This window comes from Astatotilapia calliptera, chromosome 14, assembly GCF_900246225.1.
Source record: "Astatotilapia calliptera chromosome 14, fAstCal1.2, whole genome shotgun sequence".
NCBI classification, from domain to species: Eukaryota; Metazoa; Chordata; class Actinopteri; order Cichliformes; family Cichlidae; genus Astatotilapia; species Astatotilapia calliptera.
The window spans coordinates 9,578,418-9,604,316 of NC_039315.1; the positions used below are offsets into that span (position 1 = coordinate 9,578,418).

At 45.6% G+C, this 25,899-nt stretch overlaps 1 protein-coding gene and 1 pseudogene across 1 annotated transcript; both read right to left on the bottom strand.

Annotated features, from left to right (window-relative positions):
- Positions 1-326: 326 nt before the first annotated feature.
- Positions 327-2,150, bottom strand: LOC113036559 (olfactory receptor 2AT4-like; annotated as a pseudogene).
- A 12,855-nt stretch (positions 2,151-15,005) lies between these two features.
- Positions 15,006-15,944, bottom strand: LOC113036560 (olfactory receptor 6C1-like). Its single transcript, XM_026192977.1, has one exon. It carries the CDS (start codon positions 15,942-15,944, stop codon positions 15,006-15,008), a length of 939 nt encoding a protein of 312 aa, XP_026048762.1.
- Between the last annotated feature and the right edge of the window lie 9,955 nt (positions 15,945-25,899).

The window sequence follows — 25,899 nt, forward strand, 5'->3', positions numbered from 1 at the left end:
TTTTATAGGCACAGAGCACAGAGACAGTGAGAACAGGATAAGAAAATAATAAACAGATAAAATAAACAACTCCATATGTGGTACTAGTCTCGTCAGCAGAGAGCTGGGAGAGAGCTGTGAGAGATAAAACAATCTAAAACAATATGTCCCAAAACAATATGTCTTTGCTGGGAAAGTCTAAAAGGATAATTCTAAACTAATCTAACCATAGACAAAGGGCATCTTTGTACATTTAAAAGAAGGTAAAGAAACATAGAATCATTTTTCCTGTAACACCAATGATTCTGTCTATTTTACATATAAGTGCATTCACAGTTCACAAGCCTCTAACCAGCTATGTTAACCTTTCTAAGTATCTTAAAAATCTTATTTTTAATTTCCTTCGTCCTAAGACAATACACAAAAGGATTTACAAGAGATGGACCGAGGATGGTGCCAATTAATAAACCCTGCCGTTCTTCAAGAGTCAATACCACACCAAACTTGGTCAAAATAACTGTGAAAAACAGAGGACAGTATAAATGTTACGGCTGGGGCAGCAGTCGTGTTGAGGTGAGAAAGGAGGATCCACAAGCAGACACTGGCGGAGGTGCAAGTGGGTTTTATTTACAGTGCACAATAACCAAAGTGTGAGCAGAACTGAACAAAACCCTAAACTGGGAAAACTAATGCAAAAGGAGGACACGGAGCGAGGAGCAGAGAGACACGGAGAAACACGGAATAACGTTAAGTACACGAACAATTCACAGAGAAACACAGACGATGCCACGAGGAGCACAGGCAGACACGCAGTATAAATACACACACCAGGTAATTAGGAAATGGCAGACAGGCGGGGACACAGCCGGAACTTATCCAGTGGTCCCAAACCCCCGGGCCTCGGACCGGTACTGGTCCGTGAGTCGTTTGGTGCAAGTCCGCGAGAGTTGAGGCTCAGGTGTGAAATGTATGGTTTTCAGAGTTTTTATCGGTTTTCAGCGTTATTTTGTTATCGTTTTGATTGTTAACTCGGTTTTCCTTGGTCTTTTCACATGTGTTAGGAATAAATCTTCTTTTTTTCGGTACCGGTACTAGTTTTATTTTGTTGGATTTATCCGCGACACATTAAAGGCCGGTCCGTGAAAATATTGTCGGGCATAAACCGGTCCGTGGCGCAAAAAAGGTTGGAGACCGCTGAACTAATGGACATAACAAGACACAAACCTACAAAGTAAAACAGGAAACTCACAGACTGTTTTACACTACCAACTGAGGACACGAACAGAACACAGAAGAGAGGCACAGGTAGGGATGATAGAAACACACAACTCAAACCCTAAGAACAAATACAAAATCAGAATAAACTAGAAAAATGATAATGATAAACTTAAAGCGCTGGATCAGCAACCCAGGACCATGACAATAAACATACTACACAAATCAGGTGACTCACAAGAGTGCTTCCCAATTTCATTCTGTCATTATTTGATGATAATTTCACAAAAAACAAGATCACACAGTATGAAAGACAAATGAAAGTGAATGTGAAAAATAACAGAAAAAATAACCTACTGGCACCTTCATTGAAATATTTCTCTGGGTCAACACAAAGTGGTTCGTAATCCAGCAGCATAGTCACAGAAAGTGTACCTAAGCCTCAAGGTGGAGTGAGGGAGAGGGACAACTGTTGCAGGTGAAACAGCCACTAAATTAGAGGCAACAATCCACAGAATGTATGTAAGTACCAATATACGTGTATTTGTTAAATAACTATGGTACCGAAGAGGATAAATTATAGCTATTAATCGATCAAATGCCATAATTGTTAAAGAAAACATCTCCATTGTTGATCCCAGCTGGAAAACACACATTTGAATTAAACACTCCACATATGATATGGTATTAACACCAGTAAGAAGAACCCCGATCATTGTTGGAGCGGCACTAGAGGTATACAATATGTCAACAACAGCAAGATAGCAAAACGGAAGATACATTGGTTTATGTAACTGCTTGTCAGAAACAATGAAGAGGATATTGACCAAACTGCCAGTAACAGCTAGTAAATAAGTTATCAGCATAACCACACCAACTGCTACAGGCCTTTTGACTGTGTCAAAGCCACCTATAATAAAATAAGTTAGTTTGACTGAAGCATTCTGTAAAGACATATTTAACAAATATTAAATTACAATAAGTTCCACATTTCAGTTGATAACGTAATAAGACAAAAAGGAGAAACAAAAAAAAAACTCCTCAAACAAAAGGTGGTTAGAGATATTTCAAATCTTTAGCAGCAATAGACAGTGGTTAAGAACAAAAAATAATAACCCAGCTAAACACAGATAGTTTGGGGTTAACCCTTTAAGACCTACCATAGAACCAAGTCCGCCAGAGCTTATATTATATTTTTACATGCTGTGGAGCCATTTTTGGGAGCATTTCAAGTTGCTATACATCAATACAACCATTATAGCCCAGATTTTAATAATATGTATTCATTAAGTGCATAGTAATTACATAAATTGCAAAAAAGTGCAATAAACTACAAAAAAATTGAAAATCGTTTTTGATTTTTTAACATATATTTGTAGTTAGAGAAATTTAAGAGTCTTATCCCTCAAAACTGTAAATACAAAAAAGTTGCACAAAATAGTTTCCTACCACAGGAAATTTATTTTGAGTGTCTTCATAGTTTTATTTTTGAAATACACCAATTTTTATACACTGCAGGAAAAACGAAAATAAATATTATACTGCAAATTTGCAAAAAAGCAGCATATGCATCAAAATAAACTATTTCCAGCAGTGCAATATGAGTCCTAAGCATCCCAGAAACGACACAGAAAGTCATAAAGTCAAAGATAACTTTTAAAAAGAGCAGTATAGGCCCTGAGGCCCTGATCGCAAAAAAGACTACATTTCCGCGAAAATGACGTCACTTCCGGTTTCGGGCAGGTAATGGCGGAAATGCAAAAGTTCGCGCTGACGTCTATTCCAACGTAGGAAGTGTTTTGAACAGCTGATCAGATCGGTAAAGCGTGTTTCTGGAATATTATGTTTTTGTTCCTGCAAGCGCTTTTTATGCAGTTTTTGCAAAGCTTTATGTGGAAGGAAACCGTGACCTAGGACAAGCTGATGGCATCAGATGTAAGTACAACTCCTCCGGTTTCATATGCAAAAAAAATTTTTGCGCTAGCTTACGTGGTTGCAGTGCTACTGGGATTTAAAAATAGTTACGCATAACAGAGCGTTCCCGCTCCGATCGGCTCTAAAGGGTTAACAACAAAACACCTGTGCTTTCACATTTTAAGCTTCACAAGAACAGTACATTTTCACTCGGCATCCAATGACATCCAGTGACACCTCATGTAGGGATGGACGATCTTCTATTTACATATCCCTAGAGATTGCAGAAACATACTGCCATCCCCTCAAAGGTGGGATGACGATGGCTGGATGCTTTTATGTACTTTTTACTTTGGCTCTTAAAGAGTTTCTATAGCACAGGAGGTACAGCAGGTTGTCTACTATTTGTAAAGTTGGTGGTTCTATATCTGCCATTTACCACATGTGAAACAATGAACTAATAATTTTCAGACCATACCTCAGCAGCTATATTGCTCTGATCTCCCATAATTATTATAAATCAGAAATTACAACCTAGCTTACAGCGTAATTTGTTTTTATAACATCTTTCATTTTGATTAGGGTAGTTCAAAGTAATTCTCAGACAAATCAAAGCTAATGCTAAAAACTAATAAAACAAAAACTAATTATAAAAAAATGACAAGTAACAACCTAATTCTTAGAGGAAGCCATGTCTCAGTCTAAGAGGATGATATATAGTGATTACTAATTCAGGAGGATATACAGAATTAATTACTAAACTTTAAAATGCAACAGTAAAATAGCTGTCAAAAAGCAATTTGACAGCTATTGCAATTATATGTTTTTTATATCATAGCAATCCCACCACCACATTGTCATACAAGTCGGTCATTTTACCTAATGTTTTAGAATTTGGGGGCTTTTTAGTGGTTTTGTATATTCTGTGCTGATTCTTGATTTGTTGAATGTTTGTATTGCGCTTGTGTATTCTTAGTATGTTTACTCTACCATTCAGTTTTTAGTTATCTCAAAGTTTTGTATTTTCAGTGTTGCCCATCCTCTTGTGTTTTGTTATTTTTGTCTCCCATGTCAGTCTTCTCTTTGTATTTAGTTACTGTTTTCTCTTTCTGGGGACACCTCAGGCCCTCCAAGGTTTGGAGGCCTATCTCCACCCACCACCACTTCCCCTGCCGGTGGCGGACTCCCTCAGGTGTCGGTGCGTTGGTGGTTCTTTGTGTCTGGGGGTGGGCGTCCAGGTACACACCGGCTCACTCCTTGGCGGCCGCTTATCGGGGCCTGGAGCCTGGGGCTCGCTCGGGCCCCTTCGGAGGTGGGGTGCCCCCGGCCTCTCGGCCTGGGGCTCGGTCACTCAGGCACAGCTGGGGGCCGGCGGAGCTCATGGGTGCGTCACTGCAACTCCCCCTGGCTTCTGCTCCGCGGCTGCTGAGTGAACCCTCATCTGGGACTCTCCTCAGCTCTTACTGGAACAGTGGCGCGGCTGCCCCTCTGTTGGTCTTCCATGGTCTCTTGTGTTCTGGGGGCCTCTGGATGTCTGGAGTTTTGATCTCCTCCATACCTGCTTCACACCCTGGAGGACGGGGCTGTGGCCCCCCCACACTCCCTAGCAGATCGTTACATGGAGAAACCTTTGGAATACAAGCGCGCTGATCCACACAGGTATGCACACGGGTGTTCACTGCTCGTAGACCCAAATTACACCTTTCTTGGCCGCTACTTCGAAGCACATCTGTCCTGCGTGCTGCACAACAACATTGAATATTTAGTATTTACTGCTGTTTACACTTAGCTAGATTAATGCGATGGTGTTGTGTTTAGTATGTTGCTTTGTTTTTTTTGCTTGTTTTCTATTTTTCTCTCAACAGGTGATCCAGGAGATTTTTATTTTTTTTTCTCCCCCCCTTTCTCACTGTCCCTCTCCCCTTCTGTTTTTCCTTTCCTTCCTCTTTTTTTCTCCCTTTCCTATCCCTCACTCATGTCTGTCCCGTCTGTAACATCTGAAAATAAAATATAATAAATAATAAAAACAAAGATCGACCAAATGGACCAATACGGCAATGCCACGATGATCCATTTGGCAAAGTAAATCCATTGGGTATCCTTGTTGGTCTTCAGACAACAATTCTGATGGCTAAAGAACCAAATGGGACAGGCAAAAAAAAAAAAAAAAAAAAAAAAAATAGTTACTGTTTTCTCTTCTCTAAGTTTCTGTGTTTTACTCCTTGTTTTAGTTTCCTGTGTTTTTCTTGTTCTATCTTGATAGTCTCTCGTGCTTTATGTTCAGTTTTGCTTCCCCTGTCTCATTACGTCTAATTTGTCCCTGCTGTGTTTCCCAGCTGCCTTCACTTCCTTAATCACCCCCCCTGTGTAATTATTGTGACAGTCTCACTTTGTCCTCTGTCAGATTGTCAGTGTATTCAGAATCAGAATCAGAATCAGAATACTTTATTGATCCCTGGGGGAAATTATTTTTTGTTACAGTGCTCCATTTTAAACCAACATTAAGACAAGACAGACAATACGCTAACTAAGAATAGTACAATATATACATATATATACATACATACATACATAAGTCACTTATAAATAAATATTTGGAAAAGAAACATGTGTAGTTGTAGCAGCAAACAGTGTGTTAAGTGGATGCGTTGTACAGGGAGATGGCCACAGGCAGGAATGATTTCCTGTGTCGTTCAGTGGTGCTTTTCGGTAATCTCAGTCTCTCACTGAACGAGCTCCTGTGACTGACCAACATGTCATGGAGTGGGTGGGAGGTGTTATCCAACATTGTCTTTATCTTGGACAGCATCCGCCTCTCCGACACCACCTTGAGGGAGTCCAGCTCCATCCCCACAACATTGCTGGCCTTACGGATCAGTTTATTAAGTCTGTTGGCATCTGCGACCCTCAGCCTGCTCCCCCAGCATGCAACAGCATAGAGGATCGCACTGGCCACCACAGACTCATAGAAAATCCTCAGCATTTTCTGGCAGATGTTGAAGGACCTCAGTCGCCTCAAAAAATAGAGACGACTCTGGCCCTTCCTGTAAAGTGCTGTGGTGTTTTTAGCCCAGTCCAGTTTATTGTCAATGTGTACTCCAAGGTATTTATAGTCCTCCACAATGTCAACACTGACCCCCTGGATTGAAACAGGGGTCAAGTGTTTCCTGGTCTTCCTGAAGTCCACGATCAGTTCCTTGGTCTTTGCCACGTTGAGCTGCAGATGATTCTGCTCACACCACGTGACAAAGGAGTCGACCACAGCCCGGTACTCTGTCTCATCATCCCTGCTGATGCATCCAACCACCGCAGAGTCATCAGAAAACTTCTGAAGATGGCAGGTCTCTGTGCAGTGGCTGAAGTCTGTGGTGTAGAGGGTGAAGAGGAAGGGGGAGAGGACAGTCCCCTGTGGTGCCCCTGTGTTGCTAATCACAGGGGCACCAGTGTTTCCTAGCTCTCTGTGTCTCCAATGTTTTTGCTTAGTTTAGTTCTGGCAATTTGAAAGGTTTAGTTTCTTTTTCCATTCCATGTTGAGTTTTTGGTATTGGGATCAGCCAAATAAATGGCTTGCCTGTTGTTAAGATTATCCTGTCTCCAATAGTCTCTTTTTGGGTTCCCCACCTCTACACTTGGTCTGTTCATTCTATAGACGTTAACACTCTCCTGTTTGTATTGGTGCAAAGTTCAAAACCATAGTTAGTAGTAGTGATGTGCGATACCACTGATTTCCTTTCCGATCCGATACCAAGTAAAATCCAGGGTGGTATCGGCGATACTGATCCGATACCGATACTCTGTACAAAAACTTAATGTTTCATTGCATTTCATAATACAATATATAATTTTATTATATAATTGTAATAATAACATAACCATATTGCTTCATAATGATTAGAGGACATCAGACAACTTGTTTTTATTGCTTAATAATGCAGAATAATCATATAGAAATAAAAAGAAAACTGAAGTTGTGCACTATTTGAGCATGTTGCCTGCCTGCAGCACTAAAGGACTCTGCGAGAGACGTCTGTGTCCCTGTCCTCCTCTTCAGTTCGCCTCAACATAAGCTCATCATATTCTGTGATGTGATTTACTCCGAGGTGTTTGACGAGGTCAGTGGTATTGCCACAACACCTCAATGTCTTGCCACATATATCACAAACCGCGTCTAGGCTGTTTGTGGAGGTAAAACGCGTCCACACATGACTCTGTTTGCGCTCAGCCATTGTTGTGAGTGTGCAGGCCAGGGGCTGCGACACATTTATACAGCCGTATTTCGCATATGACTATGAAAGGCGTAAGAGGAAGTAGTTCCTTCCAAATTAGACGATCCGAATGGTATAGTTTCTTTCCACTGCGTTCATTTTAATGGAAAAACTACAAATTTACCCCAGAGTACTAAAATCTCGATATTATAATATGAGAATCGATTCTAGAACATAAATTGCTGGTATCGGAAGAATCGATATTTCAGTATCGATCCGCACACCACTAGTTAGTAGGTGATGTTGCAATCAGCTTTGTGTTGCCCGTGTCATCGAGCCATGTTTGAGTAAGAAGCACAAAGTCCTATTTATTGATAGCAATGATGTCATTGAAAATAAAAGCTTCTTTTTTGTGTTTGTTGTATAGACTTTAGAAAGCATGAAAAAATAAATGGCTTATGCAATGATGAAGAGCAGATTGAGATGTCCTGATTCTGCATGAGCTATCTATTGTAAGCTATTGAAATTACAGAATAGGTATCACCAGACAATGTTCAGTTGTTTATATGCAAACTGTGCAACCTTAAATGGTGACTGCCCATAAGTAAAACTTGCCACATTCGAAGATGAAAATATTTGTACTTTTTTTATTACTTTTTTTTTTTTTTTAAAGAAAATTCATATTTCTCCTTTTGGCAACTGTCATTTTGCTATCTGTTCCTACCCCAGCTGAGCTTGTTATTTAAGAAAATTTTTTATCTGAGCTGATCAAAGTAGTGGAATCAATAAAAATATCCCATTTCTCTTCACATTTTATCTTTATCTTTGTTTAAAAATTTCCTTCAGTCCATGTGTGCTCACTATAATTCTCGCACTGTTACTACTGATACTGACGATACAAGATGGCGCCGGTGTACCTGGCTGCTCGTCTATCGCTGTCAGTTTTCTTTGTTTTTATATTGCTCCTGTCATGTGTCACTAAAGAAATCAGGTCGTTACTGGTGTACGATTGCCAATCGCTTCTGAACGTCCGAAGTTCTGGACAAAATACAGCTTTTTCTAACGGAGGACAGAATTCCTACTGTCCGCTGCTGTCACATATCCCGACTTGCCTATGCCGTGCTGTCATGCTACCTCCCCTGGCGAAGATGTCGGGGTAGGCGCAGTGGTGGGCTGGTTAAACTCAAGATCTCTTTGGCGCACCATCCCACTATGGTCAAAGGAATACATAGATTATTTCCTGGAGTTTTTGTGCACTGACGTTTCCTGGACCCTGTGGATTCCTGCCTCATCACCGTGGTCTGCCAGGATGACGCGCCGCTCCTCCGTGACCCCTGTCCTCCTCAGCTCAATGTACGCCGGGCGAACCTCCACAATCTGAGTCCACTGTGTCGGGCTCCCTGCTGAGGCTCATACCTCATCCCCGGATCCTGTCAGGATTGGGCTGGTGAACGCCAGATCGCTGGTGAACAAATCTTTTATTCTGAATGAGTTATTCACCTCCTGGAAACTAGACTTCATGTGTGTCACGGAGACTTGGCTTAACACTGGTGAGTCCAGTATTTTATCTGAACTTTTACCAGCGGGTTGTTCCTATTTTAACACACCAAGGACATCAGGCAGAGGAGGAAGTACGGCGGTTGTTTTTAAAAAGGATTTTAAATGTAAACAGTGTTTTTTACAGCCCTCGTTTTCCAGCTTTGAGCTCACGTGTTTTGAAGTTAATCGCTCTAACTCTGTGCTCTTTGCTGTTATTTATCGCCCCCCTAAATACAATAAGAATTTCATAAATGACTTTTCAGAATTTCTAGCTGGGATTATGCCCAACTACGATCATTTTCTTATTGTGGGAGATTTTAATATCCATGTCTGCTGCCCTGATAAACTTCTGGTGAAGGAGTTTGTAAGTCTCATTGACTCTTTTAATCTGGTCCAGTCCATACCTGGTCCCACACATGAACACAGACACACACTAGACCTGGTCTTGTCACACAGTCTACCTGTGTCTAACGTGGAAGTGACCGACACTGCTTTCTCTGACCATATGGCTGTATTTTTTGATGCTGTGTTTTCACGCACTACAGTTCAAACCAGCGCTCCTGTTTGCCGCTGTCGGATTATTAACCCTTCCACTGCTGCCCAGTTCTCTGCTTCTTTTAGCCAGCTGTCTATCCCCACCGATCGTACTCCCTTGGACACAGAGGACCTCAGCTCCTGGTTTCAATATTCTTGCCTTACTATTCTGGACTCTGTGGCACCATTAAAAACCAGGAAGCCCAAGGCTAAAACTGACCCTTGCTGAAGCAACGTGACGCCGCTTTTAGATCCGGTGATGGTATGCATTACAGTGCAGCCAGATCTGAGTTGAAAAGAGGCATCAGAGAAGCCATGGCAGCGTACAAGAGAAGGATCGAAGACCACTTCAGCAACAACAGCTCATGACAGGTATGGCAGGGAGTTCAGCACTTAACTAACTACAAACCTTGCAATACCACGTTGACTGAGGGTAACGCGGCGCTTGCGGAGGAGCTGAACCACGTCTTCGCACGCTTTGAGGTGAAGGGACCAGAGGCAGCAGCAGCAAAAACATCGGACAGCAGCAGCAGCCCAAGCCTCATAGTGCAGGAATATGAGGTGAGGCGCACACTGAGGGCAGTGAACCCCAGGAAGGCCGCCGGACCAGATGGGGTAACCGCAAGGGTCCTTAAAGAGTGTGCAGACCAGCTGCCTGGGGTCTTCACTAAGATCTTCAACACTTAACTGTCCCAGTCCTGCATCCCACTGTGCCTAAAGTCAGCCACAATTGTCCCACTGCCAAAGTGTACTAACATTAGCAGCCTCAACAACTACCGACCATTTGCTCTAACACGTGTTATAATGAAGTGCTTCGAGAAACTGGTCCGACGTCACATCATGTCCTGCTTGCCACCCAACCTCGACCCGCTCCAGTTCGCATACAGAGCTAACAGATCAACTGAAGAATACGATACTCCCGGACAGACTAATAGTTAAACTGCTGGAAATTGGACTTCCTTCTACCACCTGCCGCTGGATCAGAGACTTCCTCTCAGACAGTGTACAGAGAGTTAGAGTGGGGCCTCATCTTTCCTCAGCCGTCAGCCTTAACACCAGCTCTCCACAAGGCTGTGTACTGAGTCCCCTACTGTACACTCTGTACACACATGACTGTGTTAGTTCCCACCCAGACAACGCAGTCATCAAGTTTGCAGATGATACCACCGTGGTGGGGCTCATCTCTGGGGGAGATGAGACGGCGTACAGAGCTGAAGTTCAGAGGCTGTCAGATTGGTGTGTAGATAACAACCTGGACCTCAATACCAACAAGACAAAAGAACTGGTAGTTGATTTCAGAAGGAGGAAGTCTGAGCTGCAGCCTGTCAGCATCAACGGGGAGTGTGTGGAAAGGGTCTCTAGTTTCAAGTTTCTGGGTGTGCACATAGACACAGACCTCCAATGGAGCTCTAACACCTCTGCAGTTTTTTAAAGAAGGCCCAACAGCGTCTCCACTTTCTGAGAATCCTCAGAAAAATGGACCGTTGCTCCATTGAAAGTGTGCTGACATATTACATCGGTGTGTGGTTCTCCAGCTGCACCACAGCACAGAGAAAGGAACTCCAGAGGGTCATTAATATGGCCCAAAAAATCATTGGACATCCTCTTCCCTCCCTGAAGGACCTGTACAGCACTCGCTGTCTCAAGAGGGCACGCAGTATCCTACGGGACGGTACACACCCAAGACACGGGGTGTTCAAGCTGCTGCCGTCTGGCAGGAGGTTCAGGCTGCTGAGGTCCCGAACAAATAGACTCAAGGACAGCTTTTACAACAAGGCAATAGCCCTGATCAATGCAAATAGCTGACCTAACTGGCTACCTACCTGGACTTTTTTTGGGGGGGTTAACAACGGTAAAAACCATAATAATAATAATAATAATAATAATAATAATAATAATAATAATATTTATATTTATAACAAGGTGCAATAATAATTAATGTGCAATAATAACAGTGTGCAATACAAATACACTTCTTCTTCTTTTTATTACTAAGTTATTATACTGTGTTGTGTTGTTTGTGTTGCGTTGTGATGTGTCGTGTTGTGTTACATGTAGTGCCGACGTAGGACAGTTTTCCAATTTCATTGTACTATTGTACTACAGTATGTATGACTGTGCAATGACAATAAAGAGTTATCTTATCTTAATGACGCCACTCGGGCTGTGAGGAGGGAGTGTCGTAGAGCTGAACGCAGATGGAAGAGGGACAAACTGCAGGTGTCTCTTCAAATCCTAAAGGACTGCTGGCGCCTCTATCAGGATACAGTCAAAGAGGCTAAGAGAAAATATTTCTCTAAGATCATTTCCTCCAACAGTCACAATCCACGTGTGTTATTTAAATCTATTGACTCAGTCTTAAATGCTCCACAAAGTGGCTGTTTGGAAGCCTCTCATAAACTGTCTAATGATTTTATGTGTTTTTTCATTGAGAAGGTTGTAACCACGCGGGCTCTCATTTCTTCCCCTGAGTCTGACCCCTCTGTCTTGATCCCTTGCTCTGCTGTTTTAACCAGTTTGAGCCTGTGACTCTTTCTTATTTAGAGGATGTCGTCAGCCACTTGAGGCCCTCTGGTTTCCCAAATGATCCTGTCCCACCACAATTTTTTAAGAATATTTTTCCTAGCATAGGCCAGGCTGTTCTTACTGTTATAAACAGCAGTTTAATAACTGGTGTAGTCCCTGCTAATTTTAGGCATGCAGTAGTACAACCCTTGCATTAGAAACCTGCCAGGGACCACACTGTATTGGCTAACTACAGGCCTACCTCCAAGTTTTCTTTTACGTCTAAAATCTTAGAGAAAATTGTACACTGCCGATTGATGGATTTTTTAAAATGAGAATGGTATCTTAGAGGTCTTCCAATCAGGTTTTAAAAACTTTCATAGCACGGAGTCAGCACTCTTAAAGGTTTTTAATGATATCAATTGCTGTCTGTGGTGATCTTCCCACGCGTGTATTAAAATCATCGTTTGACTTCACCCGGCCGGATCAGTGTGGTTATTCTTCGATCACCTCTTGTACCCTTCCTCAATATTGAACCCTTAACAGCGCCCAGCCCCAGACGACAAGGACCACCAACACACCAATGTCTGAGGGCATCAGCCACCGGCAGGGAGTGTGGTGAGGGGAGATAGGCCTCCATACTTAGGAGGGCCTGAGATGTACCCAGAGAGGTTGAGTCTAAGACCCAACCTGACATATAGACACAGACAAACAGGCGCACGGGGACACAAACATGCATTGCCACCCCATATGCACAACCAAATACTCGGCACTCACCCAACGTGTAGACAGACACAAATAGACACTGCACAGACAGTTGCACCCCCCAAACATACTCTATATCCCAGGTCCAGGTACTCCCGCCCTCAGAGGGGCAAGCCGCACCTAGACCCAGGAGATGTAACCCTTCTCTCTGGGGTGGAGGCAAGCGAACCACCTCCTTATCTGCAGTAGCAGGGAGGCCCCGCATCCCAGACCCCTATCTGACGGCCAGCACCTTCTCCCAGCCCCCCAGCCCTGACGGCTAACAGAACCGGGGTGAGTGAAGACCTCAAACCTCCCTACACCCTCTCATATGTAGTGTTGCTGTGTGCTGTTCTAAAGTGCATTTAAAACTCAGGAGAGCATGGTACTTGCTTCCTCTCAGAGAGCAGCACGGCTCCTCCCGAAAACCCTTAGTGTCTATATGCATTTAAAATTGAGGGTAGGGCACCAGCGCCAGAGGTGGGTTGGAATACACCGACCATCCTCTGGATGCTGTAAAAAGTGCTCACCCCCAAGGCCCTATATGTATGTGTTATGTGAGAGTGTGAGTAATGTGGATGTCTAGGTTGCAGAATAAAATTGAAGCACAGGCGGCCAGAAGGGGACAGAGGGGGAGTGCCTCCCCTGCACCCTGGTGACATACCTGCACCCCAAGCCCTGCGTGTGTGGGTGGGTGCGGTAGAGCGGGGATAGGGAGGCAGCTGAGGATGGGGAGGGAAGAAACTGTCAGATTTATCTGCCTCTGAAGCAGAAAAAGGCCTTCTCTATTAAGCCACTTCTAGCATGTCTAGAAGACATTAAATCTTGGATGTCCCTAAACTTTCTAAGATGTAATTCAAGCAAAACTGAGGTGATTCTGTTTGGTCCTAGTGGACCTTGTGAACCCTATTGATTTGGGACCCCTGGCAGAGTTTTTTAAATCTGTTACAAACCTGGGTTTTAAGATGGACAGTGATTTTAAATTAGACGGTCAAATTAGGGCTACTGTCAAGTCCAGTTTTTATCATTTAAGGCACTTGGCAAAGATAAGACCTATTTTATCCAGGCTGCATCTTGAAACGGTAATCCATGCTTTTATTTCGTTTGTCATTTTAGATTACTGTAATGCACTGTATTTTGGAGTTAGTCAGCATCTTCTCTCTCGTCTGCAGCTGGTCCAAAATGCTGCTGCACGACTTTTAACCAGAACTCGTAAAAGAGAGCACATAACTCCCATCCCGGCTTCACTCCATTGGCTGCCTGTATATCTTAGAGTTCGTTTTAAAATTCTCATGTTTGTTTTTAAATGTTTAAACGGTCTTGCCCCAACTTACCTCTCTGAGCTTCTACATCCTCACTCACCCCCCAGGTCTCGCAGGTCAGCTGACGAGCTGCTCCTGGAGGTACCCAGGTCCAAGAGAAAGCTCAGAGGGGACAGGGCCTTGTCTATTGCTGCTCCTAATCTGTGGAACAATCTTTCCTGTCACATTAGAGAGGCCCCTTCAATGTCCACTTTTAAAACACGTCTTAAAACCCATTTTTATTCCTTGACTTATGACACAGTCTGACCCTGCTTTTATTGTTTTAAATGTTATTCTCTTCATCATTTTTATACTATTTTATTATTGTTTTTGCTATTTGTGCTAATTTTATTATTTTAAATGTCATTTTAATAATCATCTTATTTTTTTTATTATTTTAAAAATATATATATTTTTTTTAGATCTTATTTTTTAACATGTTCAATGTATCATTTCTGGCATGTCAAGTGAGCAACACTTTGTGTTCAGCTGGGGGCTGATCTGAAAGTGCTATATAAATAAATTGCTTGCTTGCTTGTTATCTGGTCAATTCCCTATATTTTAAGAATGTTGTCATTCACCCACTTACAAAAAACAAAACAAAACAAAACAAACAATTGAACCTTTTCTTCTCAGGTATTCCGGAATTTAATGACAAACATTATTTTGGTTCAAAATAACACAGTAATTACTTCATAAATTGTTATTGTCGAACAGTGTTGCTCACAAACAACAACAAATAATCATCATAAAGAATCAATGAGAGAAATTGCTGTTCACTACTTGAATCGTAAGCTCTTTGAGCTGTCAGTGCATTTAATCCAAAAACTCAAATGTGCCACAGTGAATTGGAATATTTTGTCTTTCAAAATTTTGTTGTGTAAGAAAATAATCTTCAATCTACTTTTTAAATACGACTGTAAGTGTAATGATTTACAGGTTGATTCTTCTCACATAAATAGGACTCAAATTTCACAAATCTGACCAGGACAAAGTTTAAAAAATGCATATGAATATTCCAACATTTCTGCCCATTTTAAAAGTAAGTGTACTCACAGTTCACAAGACTCTAACGAGCTGTGTTAGCCTTTCTAAGTATCTTAAAAATCTTACTTTTAATTTCCTTTGTCCTAAGAAAATACACAAAAGGATTTACAAGAGATGGACCGAGGATGGTGCCAATTGATAAACCTTGGCGTTCTTCAAGAGTTAATACCACACCAAACCTGGTCAAAATAGCATGTAAAAAAATGGGACAGTATAAACATATTACACAAATCAGGTGACTCACAAGAGTGCTTCCCATTTTCATTCTGTCGTTATTTGATGATAATTTCACAAAAAACAAGATCCCACAGTATGAAAGACAAATGAAAACGAATGTGAAAAATAACAGAAAAAATAACCTACTGGCACCTTGATTGAAATATTTCTCTGGGTCAACACAAAGGGTTCGTAATACAGCAGCAGCGTCACAGAAAGTGTACCTAAGCCTCAAGGTGCAGTGAGGGAGAGGGACAACTATTGCAAGTAAAGGAGCCACAAAACCAGAGGCAACAATCCACAGAATGTATGTAAGTACCATTATACGTGTATTTGTTAAATAACTATGGTACCGAAGAGGATAAATTATAGCTATTAATCGATCAAATGCCATAATTGTTAAAGAAAACATCTCCATTGTTGATCCCAGCTGGAAAACACACATTTGAATTAAACACTCCACATATGATATGGTATTAACACCAGCAAGAAGAACTCCAATCATTGTTGGAGTGGCACTAGAGGTATACAGTATGTCAACAACAGCAAGATTGCAAATCAGAAGATACATTGGTTTATGTAACTGCTTGTCAGAAACAATGAAGAGGATATTGACCAAACTGCCAGTAACAGCTAGTAAATAAGTTATCAGCATAACCACACCAACTGCTACAGGCCTTTTGACTATGTCAAACCCACCTATAATAAAATGTGTTAGTTTGGTTGACGCATTCTGTAAAGACATATTTAACAAATATTATGTTACAAAAATTATCAGATGCGGTTGAAGAAGTAAAGATATTAAATTACAATAAGTTTCAAATTGGAATTGATAAAGTAAAAAGACAAAAATAAAAAACACCTCTCAAAGCAAAAGGTGGTAAAAGATATTGCAAATCTTTAGTAGGAGTAGACAGTGATTAAGAACAAAAAAATAATAGCCCAGCTAAACAGACAGTTTGGCTTTGATGACAAAGCATCTGTGCTTTCGCATTTTAAGCCTCACAAGAACCGTACATTCTCACTCTGCACTCCCGTCATCCAGTGACACTGCATTGTGGCATAGACAATTTTCTATTTACATAACCGCAGAGATTGCAGAACCACGCTCCCATCCACCCAAAGGTAGGATGAGGATGGCTGGATACTTTAATTTACTTTTACTTTAGCTCCTTAGAGTTGCTATAACACAGAAGCTATCACAAAAAGAAAATTGCACCTTTGAAAATATTAACTTAACTAATGGCAGTTATTTTTAACACTGACAGTAGATCCATCACGGATGAAGCAACGACAAAATAACAAATAGTTTTGTACTTGATTAAGATTAACTACATTCTATGTAGTATTTTAATAGTTCGTTTAAAGAAAATTTCACATATACAAAGGCGCCGGTTTAGCTCACTGGGATAAGCTGGCTGAGAGCAGCCGCCCGGGTTCGAATCCAAGCTTTGGCCTTTTTCAAAATCAGAGATTCAGATTTTTATTCTGATTGATCTCTCTAGATTCTGAGATAAATTCTGAGATAAATCAGAATCTCTGATTCTGATTCCGGTTTATCTCCACCTCTGGTTTCCTGGTCAACCCCCTAAAGTGAACTGAAACAAAACCACAAAAAACAAAGAATCCGAAGCACTCAGTCCAAACACAATTGCATAAGAGTCCGAGACCCTGTTTCAGGAGAGCGACCATGATCTGGGCAGAAAAGGAGTTCATGGCGAAGTAGTTCAGGTGGCCGACCTGGAGGCCGATGGCACAAGAGTCCAAAGTCAGGCAGATCAGGGGGTCGCCCTGGAGGTCGAGGGCACAAGAAGTCCATAGGTCAATGGTTCAGGTGGCCGGTGCAGTTCAGGAGGCCGTCCAGGACGGCAATGATGCCCAGCTGACGGCCCGGAAAGTGGCCGGTGACGGGACAGTCATGAGCGTGGCTTGGCGGCCCCCATCGAGGCAGGAGGCCAGACGGGCTTCTCGGGCCCTCCAGCAGACGAGGCGTGGGACTGGACGGGCTCCTCAGGCTCTCCAGCAGACAATGCGTGGGACTGGACGGGCTCCTCCGGCCCTCCAGCAGGCGAGGCGACAGGCTGGATGGGCTCCTCGGGCTCTCCAGCTGACTTGGCGTGGGGCTGGACGGGCTCCTCGGGCCCTCCAGCTGACTTGGCGTGGGGCTGGACGGGCTCCTCAGGCCCTCCAGCTAACGTGGCAGGAGGCTGGATGGGCTCCTCGGGCCCTCCAGCAGAAACATGAGAAGGTGCAGGCGCCTGCAAGGCAGCAAGCGCTCCCCCGTGGGTTCTTAGTATGGGTGTGGAGCTTAGCTTTCGCCCTGGCTGACCTCACCCTGGGCACCGCAGTGGATGCAGGGTCAGACCACATGCCAGCCACTCCCACCCGAGATGTAGAAAAGGGTGCAAGAGATGGCTGACCCACAGCTGCCCTGACCCTAGTAGCTGGAACTAGAACAGGTGCTGGCTGGGTGACCGCTGCCTCCACCCGGAATTCAGGCACGTGGGTAAGGTCGCGCGGCGCCTCAGCCACCCTGGGAGTAGGAGATGAGTCTGGAACATTAGTGTCTTGGGTTAGCATGGGAGCAATGCATGAAACAGTCCTTGAGTTTATTAAGTCTTTAACACAAGTCATGCAGTCTGCATTCACTCTTTCTAAGGGGCAGAGCACAGTTCCTTCTGACTCACATGACTCTGTCCGTGCTTCAGCCTCTAAGGAAGACAGTCCAGCTACAAAAACAACACTCACATCTTTGCCCAAAGAAGGATTATTTATAAAGTCACGCCCAGTCCCAGCCTCTGGGGCGGCAGGCTTGTCCCCCCGAACTTTATTCTGAAGATCATAGTCTTTGAGTGCATTGTTAATGGGTCTGAAACAGGTGTTAGTCTCCTTGCTGGGAGACTCGGAATTGAGATTGAGAGCAGTGGCTGTGCTAGGGCTAAATAGTTCAAAACCATGATGCTCAACATCTTGAGAGAAACTGAAACCAGTCAATGGGGTTTCAAAATCCAAATTGCTATAAGCCACATTCATTTTCTCATTGTCAATATTCAGGATGGGTTCATGATTTGCTCATTTAACTTTTAACTCACTGAGCACAGGTTTTGCTGGCAAAACATGGTCCCCAGTAAACTCAAACACAGTCTCTTCACTTTTTAGATCATGAATTGCTACTCTGGAACCACAGACACTCACCGAGATTCCAGAAGGAACAGGAGGAAGGATGCCACAGTTCTTGACAACAGGCTCGGAAACACTCACCATGGCTAGTTCATTAACAGGGGGCATGACTTGGGGACTGAACAACTCAGGTACAGAGGCACCTTTATTATGAGTGACGTGCATAGACATACGCCTTTCCAGAGAGTCAGAATCCCCATCATTACCCACATTATGAACACCATGGATCATGGACGACTCATTAAATTTAACTGTGGAATCTAAGATGCCTGCAGGACCGCTACACTTGTCTATGGTAGCCTCTGCAACTGAATTTTGTAACCATGGCTGTGCTTTACAAAACCCAAATTTTGCCCGGCTAGCTCAGAAACAGTGTCTTTTTTCATGCAAACCGCGGCACACAGATAGTTGGATTCATTGCTAACATCGGTCACTTCCAAACTATGAGTCTCTCTGTGCTTTTCAAACGCTGGTAACACAGTACCATTCTTCCTCTCCTTGGTGGAAGTTTAGGATGAAGAAACACCGTCACTCACCTCCGGCTGTTGCAAGGGGTGACGACGATGCGGACGTAGTTTCCTTCCAGTAGGAACCCGTGAGCCCAACTGTGGAGCCTCCTGCATGCTGGATGGCGTTCCTGAGGCTGGAGAGCTAGGCACTGGTGGTGTGAGTCTCTGGCGACTCAGGGGGCCCCTGAGAGCCAGACGAGTTCCCTGGAAAAGGTGCTGATAATCGGGGTTGAGCCACGGCTCTCCCTGGAGCTCCTCCTCTAGCTGGGCACAAGCTGCTTCCTGCCACTCATAGAGGTCGGGATCCTTGACACCCTTAGTAGATCCCTCTGAACAACTAAACACAGTTCTGTCAGCTTCAGAGCACAATTCCGCTATAGTTTCCGGCCCCGGCAAATCAATGCTCATCTCACTCTTCTCCACAGAAAGATCGTGAGGCACAAAAACACAGTCACTCACCGGAGTTCGCGCGGCGCTGCTTCTTTCTGGTAGCAGGTGCGATGGACGCTGATGCCATCAAAGCAGAGGGTGACGTGGTGGCAATCTCATCTTCTGCCCACATCCTCGCTAAAGACGAGGCAGGGGAAGTGAAGTCTGAGCGGGGAGTGTTTTGTTTATCCACACTACGTTTTGGTCTGCGTTTGAGTCCTCCTCTGCAACACATACGGTCTGCCCAAGCCAGACCGTGACAGTACGACCTGACCAGTATGGACTCAGCAGACCGCGAGCTCTATGAGCGTCGGGAGGCAACCTTCGCCCAACTGGAGGAAGAGCTCCATTGGAAGCCGTGGCGTACCCCCGACTACGAGCGCATTTTCCACGGGACTCGGCTAGCTCTCGGAGGTCCCAAGAGCTGCCGAAAGTCCCCGCCTTTTGCGCTGCCTGCATCCAAGCCTCGCTCGCTTCAGGTGGAAGTCCTCCGTGTGGCTTCAGGTGCTCACGCTCCAGCCTCGGTGTCACCGTTCTGTGCACCAGGGGCTCAGTCGCTCGCTCCGCCAGCTTCCTCTGCTCGAAGGAAGCGGCGCGCCCGCCGCCATAAACCGGACAATGCTGAGCAACTCACGGTGGTGAGTGACAATGACTCTTATTCTCACGTCCCGTCTGACTGTAAACATGCGGTTACAGGAAAAACTGTGAGCACTTCTACCAGGTCTACAACACTCAGTTCAGGTTTTGTTAAGTCTGGTTCAGTCATCCCCAAGTCAGCTCACTCTAAGACCGTTAACCCAAGGATTCCGAAAACTATTAAAACAAAGACTGCTAATACTAAGACTGCAAAACATGAAGTGGACAGCGGGTTCATTTTTGATAGATCTGTTTTTGTCGACCCAGTACATGTTGACCCTGAGCCTGCCGTTTCTCGGACTGTTTTTTCTGAGCCTGCTCCTTTTCCTGCTCGTGTTTCTCCTCCCGGGGCAGCTCGGGCCCAGCGTACCTCTGCACCCGTACCAGTTCCTCGGGTGGGGGAGGCTGAGGCCCAGTTGGTCCCCGCTCTGGTTTCCAGGCCGGCTGAGGCTCTGTCCCTTTCTGCACCCGTACCAGCTCCTCGGGTGGGAAGGGCTGTTGCCCAGCCGTTGCCGGTGCCTGTTCCGGTCCCCAGGGTGAGGTCAGCCAGGATACAGCCCGTCTCCGCACCCGTACCTATTCCTCGGGTGGGAGTGGCTAGTGTCCGGCATGTGCCTGCACCCGTCCCTGTTTCTGCTAAAGGCTCAGGAGAGTTCAGTCCACAACCATCACCACCATCACTACTGCATGCTTTTCAGTCTATAGCTCAGTCATTAGCTCTGTTAGCAGCCCAGTCCGTAGTACACTTTCCTGTGCTTCCGTTAACTCAGCCTTTAGCCCACTGTGCAGCTCAGTCATTTGCTCCATCACCTGCTCAGCCTTTTGTTCAGCCAGTAGTCTCGGCACCTACTGGTCCTTCCACTGCTTCAGCTGGAGGGCCCGAGGAGCCCGTCCAGCCTCATGCCACGTCAGCTGGGGGTTCAGGAGAACCGCACCAGCCTCATGCCTCGTCAACTGGAGGGCCCGAGGAGCCCGTCCGGCCTCATGCCTCGTCAGCTGGAGGGCCCGAGGAGCCCGTCCGGCCTCATGCCACGTCAGCTGGAGGGCCCGAGGAGCTCGTCCGACCTCATGCCACGTCAGCTGGAGGGTCCGAGGGGCCCGTTCGGCCACCCGTCTCCGCTGGAGGGCCCGAGGGGCCCGTTCAGCCACCCATCTCTGCTGGAGGGTCCGAGGGGCCCGTTCAGCCTCCCGTCTCCGCTGGGGGGTCCGAGGGGCCCGTTCAGCCGCCCGTCTCCGCTGGAGGGTCCGAGGGGCCCGTTCAGCCTCCCGTCTCCGCTGGAGGGTCCGAGGGGCCCGTTCAGCCGCCCGTCTCCGCTGGAGGGTCCGAGGGGCCCGTTCAGCCGCCTGTCTCCGCTGGAGGGCCCGAGGGGTCCGTTCAGCCCCACGCCACGTCAGCTGGAGGGCCCGAGGGGTCCGTTCAGCCCCACGCCACGTCAGCTGGAGGGCCCGAGGAGCCCGTCCAGCTGCCACCTGCGGCCGCCTCGCCGTCGTCTGGTCCGGCCTCGTCAGAGTCTTCATCCTCGTCTGGTCCGGCCTCTGCTTCTGCCACGCCTGGTCCGGCCTGTGCTTCTGCTACACCTGATCCAGCTTCTGCCTGTGCTTCTGCTACGCCTGGGCCAGCTTCTGCCTGTGCTTCTGCCTGTGCTTCTGCTACGCCTGGGCCAGCTTGTGCCTGTGCTTCTGCCTGTGCTTCTGCTACGCCTGGGCCAGCTTCTGCCTGTGCTTCTGCTACGCCTGGGCCAGCTTCTGCTTCAGCGTCGCCTGGTCCTGTGCCCTCCAAGCCTCGGCCGGTACGCCTGACACTTGGGAGCCGCCGCTGCCTTCCGCGCGGCCGGCCCCCTGAACTACTCCGTCGTCTCCTTCGCCGCCGCCGCTGCCTTCCGCGCGGTCGGCCCCCGGATCGCCATCGCCTGAATCGCCAGCCGCTTTCTGGGCCACCAGCTGGACGTCACCACCGTCGAGGTCGGCCCCCTGAACAGTTTCCACACCGTTGCCGTCCGCACGGTCGGCCCCCTGAACAGTTTCCACGTCGCCGCCGTTGCCGTCCGCACGGTCGGCCCCCGGAACTATTTGACCATGAACTCCTGTGCCGTCGGCCTCCGGGCCGGCCCCCTGATCAAATGAACTATGGACTACTGGACCGTCACCCTCCAGGTCGGCCCCCTGAGGAGTTAGGAACTGTTCCCTGCGCTTCTGTGTTTTTGATGGACATTTTGTTTTTGTGGCCTTGTTTCTTTCACCCAGTTTAGGTTATTGTTTAGTTTTCACCGATGCCCGATTATTTTTACCCTCATTGCTAGCCTCAATAAACGGCTTGTTTTGTTTATCCACACTACGTTTTGGTCTGCGTTTGAGTCCTCCCCTGCAACACATACGGTCTGCCCCAGCCAGACCGTGACAACCTGCACACACAGATATCCCCCTAAAATAGCTAAAACTAAAAACAAACTAAAAACTACTTCCAAAAACATTCAGCTTTGATATTAATGAGTTTTCTGGGTTCATTGAGAACATGGTTGTTGTTCAATAATAAAATTATTCCTCAAAAATAACACTTTCCTAATAATTCTGCACTCCCTGTACACACATGAGGTGATCAGGGGAAGTGGAGACACATGAGAACACAGCTGACTAGAATGAAACATAATGACAATACAGGGGAGAGTAACACTAACTACAATGAACAAAGAACACCAGACTCTTCCAAAATAACACAGGAAACATGTGAAGGAGACATGACAATAAAAACTTGATAACATAAGACATGCAGTCAAAACAGCCTCACAGACAAAGGGTGAGGGAAACGTAAATACAGGGGAAGAAAATACAAGAGGAATCGAAATTGACAAATGAGCTTAGGTAATCTAATGAACTTGAAAATAAACCATAAACATCAAACATTACCTAAAACTTAAAACGCTGGGTCAAAGACCCAGGATCGTGACACAGTGTGCTTTAAGGTAGGAGCCAAAAAGGGTGTAGTTTGTGTGTGTGAGTACCCGTGTGTACACCTGTGAGCATGAACGTGCTTGTTTTTAAAAGGTTCCTTCATGTAATGATCTGTTAGAGGGTGTGGGGAGCCACAGCCCCGTCCTCCAGGGCATGAAGCAGGTATGGAGGAGATCAAAACTCCAGACATCCAGAGGCCCTCAGAACACAAGACACCAAGGAAGACCAACAGAAGGGCAGCCGCGCCACTATCCCAGAAAGAGCTGAGGAGAGTCCCAGATGAGGGGTCACTCAGCAGCCGCGGACATAAGCCATGGGGCGTTGCAGTGACTTGCGCGGGAGCTCCGCCGGCAGCCAGCTGCGCCACAGTGACCGAGCCCCAGGCTGAGAGGCCGAGGGCACCCCACCCCCGAAGTGGCCCAAGCGAGCCCCAGGCTCCAGGCCCCGATAAGCAGTCACCAAGGAGTGAGCCGGTGTATACCTGGACGCCCATCCCCGGACACAAAGAACCACCAACGCACCGATGTCTGAGGGCGTCTGCCACATGCAGGGGAAGTGGTGGGTGGAGATAGGCCTCCATACCTTGGAGGGCCTGAGATGTCCCCAGAGAGGTGGCGTCTGATACCCGACCTGACATATGAACACAGACATACAGGCACACACAGATACAAACATCCATTCCCACCCTCATGCTCTCATATGCAATTACTCAACACTCTGCTGGCTAAGGGTAAACGTAAATTCAGTAAAATCATAACTCACATCGGCAGTAATGACACCCGGTTATGCCAATCGGAGGTCACTAAAATCAATATTGAATCGGTGTGCAACATTGCCAAAACAATGTCGGACTCTGTAGTTTTCTCTGGTCCCCTCCCCAATCAAACCAGGAGTGACATGCTTAGCCGCATGTTCTCCTTAAATTGCTGGCTGTCTGAGTGGTGTCCAAAAAATGATGTGGGCTTCATAGATAATTGGCAAACCTTCTGGAGGAAACCTGGTCTTGTTAGGAGAGACGGCATCCATCCCACTTTGGATGGAGCAGCTCTCATTTCTAGAAATATGGACAAATTTATTAAACCCCCCAAAATATGACTATCCAGAGTTTGGACCAGGAAGCAGAGTTGCAGTCTTACACGCCTCTCTGCAGCTTCTCTCCTCCTGCTACCCCCCAAAAAACCCATCTCCATAGAGACTGTGTCAGCTCCCAAAAAGACAAAAAATAAACTAAAAACCAGCAACAAAAAACTTAAACATAAACAATTACAAAGAAAGAAAAATACAGTATCCACATCTGAACCAAAGAGTAAAACAGTGAAATGTGGATTATTAAATATTAGGTCTCTCTCCTCCAAGTCTCTGTTAGTACATGACTTAATAATTGATCCACAAATCGATTTACTCTGCCTTACAGAAACCTGGTTGCAGCAGGATGATTATGTTAGTTTAAATGAATCATCACCCCCGAGTCATTCTAACTACCAGAAATCTCGAAGCACAGGCCGAGGGGGCGGTGTGGCAGCAATTTTTCACACCAGCCTATTAATCAACGAAAAACCAAGACAGACTTTTAATTCATTTGAAAGCCCGATGCTTAGCCTTGTTCACCCCAGCTGTAAAACTCAGAAACCAGTCTTGCTTGTTATCATCTATCGTCCACCTGGGCCTTACACAGAGTTTCTGTCTGATTTCTCAGACTTTATATCTAATTTAGTTCTGAGCTCAGGTAAAATAATTAGAATAGAATAGAATTAGAATTCAACTTTATTGTCATTGCACATGCACAGGTACAGGGCAACGAAATGCAGTTTGCATCCATCCAGAAGTGCTTTAGTGATATAGATATATTACAATATATATTAGCAATAATATAGATATGTGAGTATATTACAGAAATGGGTCTATTATGGTATGTTATAATGTACACGGTATGAAGTATGTTGTGAATATTCTATAACTATAAGTATGTACAGGCTGTAGTGAGTACAAGCTATGTACAGGATATGAACAGGATATAAATATGAAAAACTATACAGAATATGAAATAAATAACTTTACAGAATCTGGGATATACAGCTATACAGAAATGGGAACTATGCAAGTTGTAAACAGTTGTAGGATTAAAGATTATCGAATGTACAGAATGATTATTTACACAGAGCTATACAGTAGTGCAGTTAAGATAAGTGAGGGTGTAGATAGTTTCTACAGAGGCTATATAAAGTGCTAGTGGTTGTGAGTGGTGGTTCAGTCCATGTTATTATTGTGTTTGAGGGTACAGTTGTCCATTGTGGGTGTGTGTATGTTCAGTCCATGAGTTTAACGTGGGTCAGATGTCAGGAGGCAGAGTTCAGGAGTCTGACAGCTGTGGGGAAGAAGCTGTTCCGGTACCTGGTGGTCTTAGTCCGGAGGCTCCTGTGGCGCCTCCCAGAGGGCAGGAGGGTGAAGAGTCCATGTGATGGGTGACTGCGGTCTTTGATGATTTTCCCAGCCCTTTTCAGACACCGCTTCCTGTAGATGTCTTTTATGGCAGGAAGTGGTGCTCCGGCGATGCGCTGGGCAGTTTTCACGACCCTCTGCAACGCCTTCCGGTCCGAGGCAGAGCAGTTCCCGTACCAGACTGTTATACAGTTGGTCAGGATGCTCTCGATGGTGCAGCGATAGAAGTTCACCAGGATGTCTGAGGACAGGTGGTTCTTCCTCAGAGTCCTCAAGAAGAAGAGGCGCTGGTGAGCCTTCTTGACCAGCTTGGAGCAGTTGGTCGTCCAGGTGAGATCCTCGGAGATGTGGACTCCCAGGAACTTGAAGCTGCTCACACGCTCCACAGCCGTCCCCTTAATGTGGATGGGTGGATGTGGGTCAGCATTCCTCCTGTAGTCCACGATGAGCTCCTTGGTCTTCTCGGTGTTAAGCAGCAGGTTGTTTCTGTCGCACCACTCAGCCAGACGATCCACCTCCTCCCTGTAGGCGGCCTCATCGTTGTCACTGATGAGGCCA